At 32.5% G+C, this 13,642-nt stretch overlaps 1 protein-coding gene across 26 annotated transcripts in view; it reads right to left on the bottom strand.

The window, feature by feature from the left end:
* Positions 1-13,642, bottom strand: part of Lepr (leptin receptor) — a 164,786-nt gene that overhangs the window by 61,840 nt on the left and 89,304 nt on the right. For all 26 annotated transcript variants that reach the window (XR_013427850.1, XR_013427851.1, XR_013427852.1 and 23 more), the window contains 2 exons: positions 4,117-4,446; positions 1,948-2,071 (listed from right to left, as the gene is read on the bottom strand). Coding sequence is in view for 22 of the 26 variants with exons in the window: in XM_078026434.1 (XP_077882560.1) it covers positions 1,948-2,071; positions 4,117-4,446 (454 nt within the window). In the remaining 4 variants the exon portion in view is untranslated. The remainder of the gene's footprint in view (positions 1-1,947; positions 2,072-4,116; positions 4,447-13,642) is intronic.

Raw genomic sequence — 13,642 nt, 5'->3', positions numbered from 1 at the left:
CAAAGCCCTTCTCATCAAGAGCCTGAGGAATTGATTAGATTAAGGCTCTCATAGCCCAATCATTAAACCTCTAAACCAAACTGGGCACAGTGGTGCATACCTGTAATCCCAGCAGCTCGGAAAGCTGAGGCAAGCGGATAGTGAGTTCAAAGCCAACCTCAGTCAAAAAGCAAGGCACTAAGCAACTCAGTGAGTGAGACCCTGTCTCTAAATAAAATACAACATACGGCTGGGGATATGGCTCAGTAACCGAGTGCCCCTGAGTTCAATCCCTGGTACCTAAACACAACAAAACAAAACCTCTATTACAGTATCCATTACTTCTACATTGTCAAGTCCATTGATATAAGTCTGACCTTATTATATCTTTCTGCTATATTGGTCACTCAACTTCTCTTGAAATTATTACTTTATTAATAATTTTTGGCTAACTAAAACATTTCTGTAGGGTAAATTAGAAAGAAAAATAGAAGCTTTTTTTATTCATTCAACAAATAATTTTAAGCATTTATATAAATATTTCCATTGAGTTAATTTCTATAGGTAGAACTACTGCTCAGCATAGTAAGTGCTATGTGTGTACATTACTAAGTGATATGACCAGGTAATATGTCATATCAACTTCTATACCAGGGACTCTCAAAGTTGAGTTCTAAAGAATCATCTAAAGCGCTTGGTAAAATAAGGATTAGTGAGGCCCATCTCCAGAATGTGGATTTAGTTCTGGGGTGGAGCTACCTTAAATTTTCAGAAAGTATTCACATGATGCTGATCTCTGCAAAATACTACACTGCCCACACATGTTCCTGTTAGTTCTTATTTACAGTTAAAAATTCAACTCAGCCATATCCTTCCTTAAGCAACCTTCCCTCTCTCCTCTCTTTTCTTACCAGTTGGACTGAATGCCCTCTCAAGAGTCAAGGGCTGCCAAAGCAGCATATACCCACCAAGTACGACTAAGTAACCACTGAAACTGAAACTTTATACATGTCTGTCCCAAGCACTAGCCTACAACCACCTCAAGGGCAGAGTCATAACTATTCATCTTTATATTTTTAATTTTCTTTTCAAAAACATTTTATTGCGGTAAAATATATATAACACAAAATTTGCCACTGTAACTACTTTTAGTGTCAAATTCAGCAACATCAATACATTCATGCTGTTTTGCAACTTTCACCACCATATGACTCCAGAACTTTTTTCATCTTCTCAAACTAAAACTCAGAATCCATCAAGCAATGACTCCCTACGGGATATACCCTCCTCCAGGCACCTGATAACCAGAACTCTACTTTGTGTCTCCATTTGTCTTCATATGGATAGGTTTTAGCATATCACCCCATGTTATGTCTCAGTAACTATAGTACTAAAGGAGTCAAGTTTCTCTTTAAGTACCAAATAAAAGAATGAATGAGAAAAAAATTAGAGTTAAAATTAAGAGTTCATATTATTATTGGAGCATATAAGAAAACTTGAATATATTACCTGATAGAATTATAAATATATGGCTATTTCAAACCACTTTTTTGGTTCTCTGCCTAACACAAATAAATATCAAGTATTTGTATTTTTAAATTAACCAAAAATATCACATATAGAAAAAATTTACCTGAGGAAGAAATACAAAATAAGTTTTTCCCTTTTCCACTTAAATATCTAGGATCCCTGAACTGAGTTCACTTTTCTTTCAGACTGTATGCCTATTCATATCTGCAATATCTTGCTACCTTAATCAACAGGAGGAGCAAAAATGAAATCTAATGGAGAAGAGTGTTGTACATAAAAAGAAACATATATGCAAAGAACCCTCTATAAATGGTTAGCTATTAAAGGAAATGTAGGGACGGGAGAGGTTTCATAATATACTTTTGTAGACAGAAACTCTTGCATTTCAGGAAAAAAAAAACTCTGCAGAAATGGCCAAATTAATTATTTGTTACTTACAGAAAATAAAAAAGATGGACCTTAAGGTCATAATTCTTGAAAGAATTCTTTAATAATGGCTCCATGTAACAGATGAATAGATTCAAGTCCCCTTTCATCCAGCACTGTATGTTCCAGTTTGCACCTGAATTAAAAATAAACTGCATTAAGTCTGAAAAACATTCTGAACAACTCAGTGAAAGAGAAGAGCTAAATTGAATTTACTTATGTTCTGAAGCAACTTCCATTGCCTGTTCTGAGAGAAAAAGACTAAGCTCTAACTACTGGTAGGCTTGCTCAAGTGATGTAGTACCTGTGACCCTCAGTTTCCTTCTTTGTTATGTAAGAGAATTAAATTCAATGATTTCTTCTCAAACTTGTTTTTAATAACAAACCACTTAAGTCAGACAAAAGACCTCAAAATTCACTTGATTCAGTTCTTTTTCACTTTTCAGGAGAAAAAAGAACAATAGATATCAGTGAATAAGCAAATCTAGAGGGATATTTACATGGCTGTTTTGGCAAATAAAGGCACAGTGACTCATATCTGAGCTATGATCCATGTCTTATATTTTTGTTTATTAAAATATCATAGACCCCAAATACAACTAATAAAAGTACATTTCCACTACACATTGAAACACACACACTTGATGTGATGAAGATAAACTATGCATAATTTATAAGGCAGGAATAGTAAATGTTGGAAATCATAACTAACTTAAGACAACACTAACACATTTTCCCAAACCATAATTTCTAGCTACTACGGACCTTGAAACACTGTTGCCCTATGAAAGCAGCAGCCTACTTAGAAGAATAAACTGAAATCCTCAGGAATCACTACTTAACTTAGCAATTTTAGTTATAAAAATTTAAACTCACTTAAAAGTAGATAGTTATCAGCCTTCATATGTAATATAAAATTAAAATAATAATCATAAATAATTTTATCATTTCAAGACTCATCACTGGGACCTGACTTCTTCACTTAATTCTTGGCATATTTAATAATTACTAAATTGGCTAAGTTTCCTTACACATTTTTAAAAGTACCTCATTTAAAATGAAGTTAATAGCTATGAATGGAATTGAGGACACAGTGAGTTATTGCTATTACCTTATTTTTTAAATATGATTTTATTTCAGATTTATGTTTCATCATTATTCCTAAACTGATTTCAAATACTGGAGTATTTCTCCACATCATCATGTCTATCAATGATAATGAATGAGGGTTGATTTTGTATTTCAGGGCATATCTGGCAATTCCTAGAGACTTTTTTTCATTCCAGTTGGGGAGGGAATGCTATTGGCATCTAGTGGGTAACGTCCAGAGCTGTTGCTTAGCATCCCACAATGTATAGGTTAGCCCCCCAAAACAAAGAATAAAATCAAAATGTAAAGATGGCTTTTTACTGAAGACTTTTTTTTTTTTTTTGGCAAGGTGCTTACCCTGACTTCAGAACAGCTGGACAAAATGTACCCAAGATCCTCCAAAGTATAAGACCTTATAAAAGTCATCCATGCCTATGCATACACCAAAATGGCAAGAGTATCAATTGGAATATCCTGAGAGGCCCACATGGAAGTGTTATGCTTTACACTTATATTTTTATAAAGTCTCTTCATAAGGTTAAATCAGTTAACTCTAGTCTATTTAGCTTTTCCAGAAGACCTGTAAATAGTTTTGTTGTTTATATTTTCAGAGGCAGAATTATTAACTAGACTACCTATATTTATTATGCATTATACTTAAAACAACAAACCCCTTGATTTAAAATGTATGTGGTTTTAGAAAGATGCCTTACCTGAACAAATCATTGGAATTTTTAAACTATTTAAAACTTAACTCATTCAACATTGTCATTAATAAATTGATATTTTATCTAATTAACAAAAAATACAATGATTTTGTTAAATCAAAGAAAATTTAGAAGACTACAGGAATGTTCTTAAAGGTAAAAAAGAGTTCACTTATTGCATTTTCATGGGATATAAAATAATTTGGAGCATATATATTAGCTCAGTCATATGGTAAATCCTAATTTTATTAATAACAAGAGCAATAGTATATGTTAAGAACAATATCCTAAGACATCTATTTCCTACAGGTTTTAGAGAATTAATACACTCTGTTTGATACAGTTAAAACCTAACAGTTAATGTCTGGAAAATTAAAATACTTACTTAGATGTTGAAAAACTAAGGAATTTACTGCTGAAACAAATGTTCTCCCATCGGTGCCGTCCTCAGATACAGAGCAGTTCTTTTCTTGTTCATTCCAAAAACAACAGTGGAATTTTGTTTGGGATAAGTTAGAAATGTAGGCAACACTTGAATTAAATTTAGCTTCAACAACTGCCTCATAATGTCCATCCAAACGTGAAGCATTCTTTGAGGTTCCGGCAGGCAAAAGGAAGTCATCACCAGTTGCATTTGCTGGCATACAAGACAATTTGAATCTCCAGGGAGTAATTGGATATGTCGAATTAAACGCAGTTATCACACAAAGAAATTCTGTAGGACATTAACAAGAAACACAGAATGTAAGTCATCATTCTGACTAAAATATAAGCTGAAAGAATCTGAAACCATGTAGCACCCAGTAATAATTATTCAACTTTCAAAGTGCTCAGTCATATTTAATGACCAGCTCTGCGCTTCCATATTACAAAGTGTTAAACTCGAGATTGTTCACTTATTTATTCAAATAACTCCCACACTCTGTCAGCTCTTTTTTGAAAGTTCACACATCATTTTTCCTTGTTAATCTAACATATTTATAATTCAATGAATGGACATTAATACTCAATATATTATTTTTATTTTCTATAATAAAATCATTCTAACATCTGGCAGAAATAAGAAATATCTGGATGTGAAATTATATAAACAAAAAATGAAAGCGTTCTTTTAGCATTTATTGAAGAGTAAAATCGAAACATTAGCGCTGCTTTTACTGAGCGCTTTTGAAAACAGTTTGCCCTGACATGAGGATAGTTGGACAAACTATGACCAGGATCCTCAGATATAAGATATCACATAAGACATGCATGCCCTAATTAGCACTCTCCAAGAAGTGATACACAGCAACAGATTTCTTCCAGAAAATTTCAACTGCTAATTTAATTATCACTTTCTAAATATAAAGATTAAGAACATTTATATAACGTTTACTAAGAAATATTCAAAAATTAATCTTTAAATAAGTAATTGTTTGAAAATAAAATAATTATTAACTCTACAATTCTGAGGGAAGGTTTTGTTCATTTGTTTTTCAAATTATCCAAATATTCCAAAAAGTTTGTTGCCATATATATATACACTAATGCAGAATGAAAATTCTGAGAATTTTGTATGGCTTTCAATGGAATTTGAAGAATTATGGTAAATGCAAAAAAAATAAGAAAACAGAAGCAACAAAGGTGTTCTGCAGTAGATGAATGGATAAATAAATTGCAGTACATTCAGACAAAGAAATATTAATCAGCTCTAAAAAGAAATGAGCTATCAAGCAATAAAAAGACATGGAGGAAACTTAAACGCATAATACTAAGAAAAAGAAGCTCATCTGAAAAAGGAGATAACATCGTTTGATTCTCAACTATGTGCCATTCTGGAAAAGGCAGAACTATGAAGATATTAAAAAGATCAGTGGTTTCCAGGAGTTGGGAGAAAGAGGGATGAATAAACAACACATAGGACAAACAGAGGTTCAAACTACTCTGCATGACCCTGTAACAGTGAGCAAATGTCATTAGACTTGGCAAAAGTCATGGAATGTACAAGAATGAACCCTAATGCAAACTGCAGACTTTGGGTGGCGATGAAGCACCAAAGTTTATCAGTTAGCAAATGTTACCATTCAGGGGAGGGATGTTGATAATGGGAATGGTTACAAATGTGTGGAGGCAGCAAGTAGACAGAAAATCTCTGTGTCTTCCTCACAATTTTGCTGTGAGCCTAAAACTGATTTTAAAAATAAAATCTATTAAAAATGTAAGAACAAAGAAATCTTTAAATATAGTTCACAAATTTTTTTAAAATACAAAAGCAAAATGTGTAAAATACTCAAATATAATATATAGGTATTGACTTACTAGTTTGGTTTCTAAACCTTTCTCTAAATATAAAGTAATATAATATGTATTGATGCAAAAATTAAGTCAAAATGTTTAACTTGAGTAATGTTACCATCCCCACACTGATGACAATTAGGTATCATTAACATCACCAAAAGAAAATGTTCAGTATAACTGGATTTGTCTGAACTTCAACCTTTCTAACAACCTTCTGTTTCTGAAAACAGAAGATCTCTATGAAATCAGAATATTTTCATTTTTAAAAAATTAATATTTGTTTTGTGGGGTTTCTTTGTTATGTTTTTTTAAAAAATAATGAATATGTTATACTACTAATTAAAGCATTTTATTTTATAATTGCACATGGAAAATTCAGTGAACTGAACTGAAATTAATCTCAAAGCCTCAAATATTGAAATAAACAAACAATTTAAATTCATAAACATAGCAGCAATTAAATTGCTTTAATTAAAAAGATGAGACTATTTTGTTTACATGCTTTCTTTGCAAATATTTCTTTCCCTCAGAATGAATTCTGAAAAGCAAGATATCCAGCATTTTTCTCCAAAATGCTGTCCAGTAATAATAACCTAGGATATCTTCTGATTTGTGAAGCTAAAACAAATCTTTCAAAAGCCAGCATAAAACACGAGTCTAATAAAAATTAGAAAAAATATAAAGAATAATTAATAGTTCTTTTAAATATATAATAAAATTAGATGAAGAATATAAATGATAATTATTTCTCTTTGACAGTCCCAGTAACATAGGTTTTTGGAAATCTGTAATAGTGGAGCTATTCTGAGTATTTTCTGGAAGGATACAGATGGCTGCAATGAGAAACAACAGGATGTACAAGGTGGACTTGTAAGGAAGCTTACAAGAGCACCTTTACATTGGAGCAGCAAAAGTTATGCTCAGAACTAGTTGACACAAAGGTAACAATTGCCAGATAAAATAAGTTCAGTTAAAGATAGCCTGACTTTAATTTCAAAACTTTGCAACCTAAACAAAATTAGATTATTCAGATTTTTAAAAATCAGAATATGATGAGAAGCAAGTAAATACCATTTGTTGAAAAGTTACCAGTAATTGGAGAAGGTGGAGCAAGAAGACAGATGAGAACTCTCCACTGATCATCCCCTAAAGAAACATCAATTAAAACAACTATCCATGCATGAAAATACCCAGACACCCATGGCTCCTAAACACTATTGGTACCTAAAAAGTGAGTCTCCTGACCTGCCCCACCCAAATGCAAGATTGGACCTCACAGCCCTTGCAATGATCGCTGACTTTGGAGTCAGAAGGTTGATCTGATCGATCTGATCTCTGAATCAGAAGTTTGCTGACCTATATTACAGAAGACTTAGGTTTGAGACAAACCTCAGAAGCAAGGAAGCCTCAATGGACAAGACTTCAGGTGTACAAAGTACTGTGGTAGCCATGGCAACTAGAGGGCTTTGAGTGTATCCCAGTGATGTGCCAACCTGAGTAGTCAAGAAATTCTCAGTTGGCACTGTGTGCTGTACAAGTTTTGGCCTTAGGACATCCTATAGTGCTTCCACAGCTGCAGCAATCATAGGCTTAGGGACCATACCAGATGGCCTACCAGATGACCAGAATTTCTGCACAGGTTTCCTGCTAAACAGTGTTCCTGAACAAATCCAATCTGAAAAGACTTGAATAAGTAAATACTTCAAATACCAATACATAACCACAAGGATAAAGGAATCAGCAGGGAAACATGCCAGCACCAAATAGAAAAAATAAAGTACCAGTGATCCATCATAAGTAGATGAAGATGCATGTACTGCTTAACAAAAAATCAAGATAACTTTTTCAAAGACTCAACAAATTCCAAAAAATACAGAGAAACGATTCAAAGAAATGGGGAAAATAAGGGACCAGAATATGAAAAAACAGAGACATTAAAATAATAATAATTTTAAAAACCAAACAGAAATACTGGGAATGAAAAACAGAATGGATAAATAAAAAAGGGCATGGAGAGCACCAATAACAGAATTAACAAAGCAGAACAATCTATGAACTAGGGGTTATTTGAAGATATACAATTAGAGGAGAAAAAAGAAAAGGAAATGAAAAGGAATAAAGGAAGCTTGTGAAATTTATGGGACAGTATCAAAAGAGCAAAATTTCAAGTTACTGGCGTTCAAGAGCAAGTAGAAAACAAAATATATCAAAAAATTATTAATGGGTCTGAAAGGAGAGGTAGACTGCCATACACTAATATTAGGAAACTTCAACACCCCATTTTTAGCAATGGACAGATCATCCAGATAGAAAATCAAGAACTTAAACTACGCTTTAGACCAAATGAACCTTATAGATATATGTACAGAATATTCCATCCACAGCTGCAGAATGTACAATCTTCTCAACTGCACAGGCAGCATTCTCCAGGATAGATCACATGTTAAGTAACAAAATAAGTCTTCCTAAATTCAAGAAGACTGAAATCAATTATCTTTTCTGGCCACAGTGGTATAAAACTAGAAATGAATAACAAGAATAACTTCAGACGTAGTGGCACACGCCTGTAATCCCAATGGCTCGGTAGGCTGAAGCAGGAGGAGCTTAAATTCAAAGCAACTCAGGGAGGCTCTAGCAACTTAGCAAGACCCTGACTCAAAATAAAAAAGAGCTGAGGATATGGCTCAATGGTTACATGCCCCTGGGCTCAATCCCTCATATGAAATAAAAAATTAAAAAGAGGAACTTCAGAAAATTTACAAATACATGGAAATTTAAAAACCAATGGGACAGGGGCTGGGGATGTGGCTCAAGCAGTAGTGCGCTCGCCTGGCATGTGCAGGGCACTGGGTTCGATCCTCAGCACCATATAAAAATAAAATAAAGATGTTGTGTCCATTGAAAACTAAAAAAAAAAATGGGTTAATGAACAACCAATGGGTCGATGAAGAAATTTAAAAGGGAATTTTAAAAATTCTTGAAAGAAAGAAATGAAAATGAAAACACAACATATCAAAACTTATTGAATATAGCAAAAAAAGTTCTAATACATGTTTTTGGTAATAAATGCCTACTTCAAAAAAAGTTATAAAATAAATAACAAAAAAATTGATCACAGAAATACAAAAGATTGAAAGAAATGTAAATCATCATACTCAAACAAATTGGGTATCATAGAAGGAATTAATAAATTCTGGAATTCATACAACCTTCTAAGATTGAATTATGAAGAGACAAATAATCTAAATATACTAATAACAAGAAAGAAGATTGAATCAGTAATAAAAATTCTCCCATGAATGAAAATCTCAGGGCTTGATCACTTCACTGTTGAATTCTAATAACCATTTAAAGTAGAACTAAAATCAATTCTCAAACTATTCCAAAAAGTTAAAGATGATGTAACATTTTCAAACTCATTCTACATAATTGACTCCAAAACCAGTCAGGTACACAACAAAAGGAAAATAAACAAAAATATAGGCCAAATCCCTGATTAACATAGTGGCAAAAATCCTCAACAAAACAGCAAACTCAATTCAATAGTACATTAAAGAGATCATTCACCATGATCAAGTGGGAATCAACCCAGGGATGCAAGGATGGTTCAACACATGCAAATGACATACCACATAAATAGAACAGAGAACAAAAACAATATGATCGTTTCAAGATATTCAGAGAAATCATTTGACAAAATTCAACATCCCTTCATGATAAACCTCTCAACAAATCAGAAATAGAAGAAATTTACCTCAACAAAATAAAGTCCATATACAATAAACCCACAGGTAATATCATACTAAATGAGGAAAAGTTGAATTCTTTTCTTCTGAGATCTAGAACAAGACAAGGAAAACCAATCCTGCCACTTTTCTTCAACATATGTTACTGAAAGTACTAGCCAAAGCAATTAGTAAAGAGAAAGAAATTAAATTGAAATGAAGAAGTTATATTGACCCTTTTGCAAACAAATGATCTTATACATTGAAAATCTTACAGTCTCTGCAAAAAAAAATCTGTTAGAATAAACAAATTCATTAAAGTTGCAGAAAAAAAGCAAAACCCAGTAGAATTTCTATACAATAGTAGCAAACTATATGAAAAAGAAATCTTTAAAAAAAATCTCATTTATAATAACTACAATATATGAAAGATTCCTATACTGAAAACCATAAAATATTGATTAAAGAAATTGAAGACACAAATAAATGGAAAAATATCCCACATTCATGGATTAAAGGAATTAATGATGTTAAAATTTCCATCCTACCCAAAGTAGTCTACAAATTCAATTCAATGCATATCAAAATACAAATGACTTTCTTAACAGAAATAGAAAATACAATTCATATGTAACCCAAAAAAACCCCAAATAGCCAAAGAAATCTAGATCAAAAGGAACAAAATTGGAGGTATCACAATACCTCACCTCAAAACATACTACCAAGTTATAGTAACCAAAACAGGGGCTGGGGTTGTGGCTCAGTGATAGAGCACTTGCTTTACATGTGTGAGGCATTAGATTCAATTCTCAGCACCACATATAAATAAATGAATAAAATAAAGGTCCATCAACAACTAAAAATTTTTTAAAAAACATCATTGTGCTAGAATAAAAACAGATACACAGACCAACAGAACAGAATAGAAAACCCAAAAATAAATCCATGTTTCTACAGCCAAGTGATCCTCAACAAAGGGAGAATTTATAAGTCAAAAACATTCATTGGAGAAATGACAGTCTCTTCAATAAATGGTGCTGGGAAAACTAGACATTCTTATGGAAAAATAATAGAAAGATGGACCTCTGTTTCTAACCATTACAAAAAAAAACAACCCCAAATGGATCAAAGACCAAACATCAGATATGAAACTACTAGGAAAAAAAAACTAGGGCCAACACTTCAAGACATTTGTACAGACACCAATGTTTTAGATAAAACCCCAAATTACAGACAACAAAAGCAAAAATAGAAAACCAGGATTATTTCAAACTAAGAAGCATCTGTACAGCAAAGGAAACAATCAACAAAGTGATGATACTACCTGCAAAATTGGATGAAATATCTGTATACTATATATCAAATAAGGGGGTTTACATCCAAAATATACAGAGAACTCAAAAACCTCTGAGGAAAAAAAAAGCTCCACAAATAACCTGATTTAAAGATGGGAAAATGACATAAATAGACATTTTTCAAAAGAAGATGTACAAATGGTCAACAGGTATATGAAAAAATGCTCAATATCACAAATCAAGGAAATGCAAATCAAAATCATGATGAGACATCACCTATTCCTGCTAGGATGATTATTATCCAAAAGACAAAGGGTAACAAATGCTGGCAAAGTTGTGAAGAAAAGAGAACCCTTGTACAGTGGTGGTCGGAATGTTAATTAGTATGGCCATTATGGAAAACAGTACAAAGATTCCTCAAAAACAAAAATGAAAAATAGAACTACCATTTGGTTCAGTACTGGGCATATATCTAAAAGAAATAAAATGAGTATATATAACAACAATTCCCATAAATGTGTACAAACATAATGCACCAATTAAAAAATATGGGAAAAAATGAAATGAAATCAGCATTAAAGAGATATCTGTATTCCCATATTTATTACAAAGAAAGTATGGTATATATACATTCTGAAAATATTAAGCTGACACAGGCTAACTTTATAAGCAAACAAGTTCATTTAGCTCATTTTGGAGGCTGTCTATCCAAATGACATAGTGTAGGCTTAGCAATGACTGCCTTCAGTCACATCACTTCAGGGTATGGACATAAATGGGAGAAGTCCAATAGGGAGGGCAATCAAGAGATTATATTTCCAATCAGAAGCAAGGGGAAGCTGGAAATGGTCACTCTTGCTTCTTTTACAACAACCTTTTCAAAAGAACTTTAGGTCTCACATGCCTCAGTGATGTAAGGACTTTTCAGTAGGCCCTCTTCTTAAAGATTCTACAGCATTCCTTCATATCACCTCCTTGGGAACTAAGGATCCAATTACAATAGACCTCTGGTGGACACTCAAACCACATCCACCCCAGAGCAACAGAACACTATTCAGCCATAAAAAAATAAGGAAACACTGAAATCTGCAACAACATAGATAAATCTAGAGGACATTATGTTAAGTGAAATAAGCCAAGCACAGAAAGAAAAATACTACATGACCTCACTTACATATGGAATTTAAAATAGCTGATCTCATAGAAGTAGAGAGAAGAATGGTAGTTATAAGAGGCAGGAGTGACAAAATGAAATGTCAAAGAATAATACATATTTATAATTGGGAAGAGTAAGTTCAAAGAGCTAACATGTAGCACAATGGCTACAGTTAATGATGATATATTGGGGGAGGTTTCAAGATGGCGGAATGGAGCAGGTCACTTTCCTCTCATCAAGGCATATTATTATGAAAATGTCTAACATACAGAATAAGGATAAAAATTTAAAAGCTGCCATAAATAAGAATGAAATTATGGCATTTGCTGGTAAATGGATGAAACTGAAGACTATCATGCTAAGTGAAATAAGCCAATCCAAAAACACCAAAGGCCAAATATTCTAATATGTAGATGCTGATTCACAATAGGTGGTGGTGGAGCAGAGTGTGTGTGTGGGGGGGGGTGGTAATCAGATTGAAGAGGGTGGAGTGAAGGCAAGGTGGGTGGGAATGGAAAAGACAGTAGATTGAATCAGATATAACTTTCCTATGTTCATATATGAATATGTGATCAATGTAACTCCATATGATGTACAACCACAAAAATGGGAAGTTATATCCCATGTATGTATGATAAGTCAAAATACATTCAATTGTCATGTGTAACTAAAAATAACAAATTTTAGAAAAAAGAAAAAAATGATAATATATTTCTTGAAAAATATTGAGACAGTAGATGTTAAATGTTCTTACTACAAAAACAATAAATATGTGAAGTAATGGCTTTGCTATAATTAGCTATATTAAACCACTGCAAAAAGCATAAAGACTTCAAAAGTCACCTTGTACATGATAAATGCATATAATTTCATATGCCAATTTAGAAATATAAATAAATTTGAAAAAAGAAAAAAATTAAATGAGAAAAAAAATTAGCTTAGTTTTCCTGTCTAAAATTAAAAGTTATCAGCAACATGTGACTTATTTCAAACAAAAGGTTGAAAGCTAAGACAATAAAAGATCATGTGAAGCTTTCTCTGGAGGACAATCCTGCAATGTGTAGGAAGAAAAGCATTTAATTTCTTAAAGCATTCTTCTGGTGGTTTTTGTTACCATTCCTTGGTAACCCTTTACGTTCACACTTGTCATTACTCTCCATTATAATACAGAATAGCATTTACAACATGATCACCCTTCTGTTTGAAAACAAACCCATCATTTTGTGTCACAGTCACATAACATGTGACTATTATTACCAATTAAATTATTCCTTGACATAGAAAATTTAATTTTTGACTATTATCTAGTATATTTTATAATTTAAAATTGCTATATTTGCTAAGTAAAATTAAAAGTTGTCACTTTAGCTTATTTAAAGTATATGTTAGTATATCATAAATTTTCTGTACTGTAAAAGAAAATAATTACAAAGCAAATATTGGGCAGTAAGGAAATAT

The sequence above is a fragment of the Ictidomys tridecemlineatus genome, chromosome 11 (genome assembly GCF_052094955.1).
Source record: "Ictidomys tridecemlineatus isolate mIctTri1 chromosome 11, mIctTri1.hap1, whole genome shotgun sequence".
NCBI lineage: Eukaryota > Metazoa > Chordata > Mammalia > Rodentia > Sciuridae > Ictidomys > Ictidomys tridecemlineatus.
The sequence above is the reverse complement of the archived record's forward strand: the minus strand, read 5'-3'. Positions and strand labels throughout refer to the sequence as shown.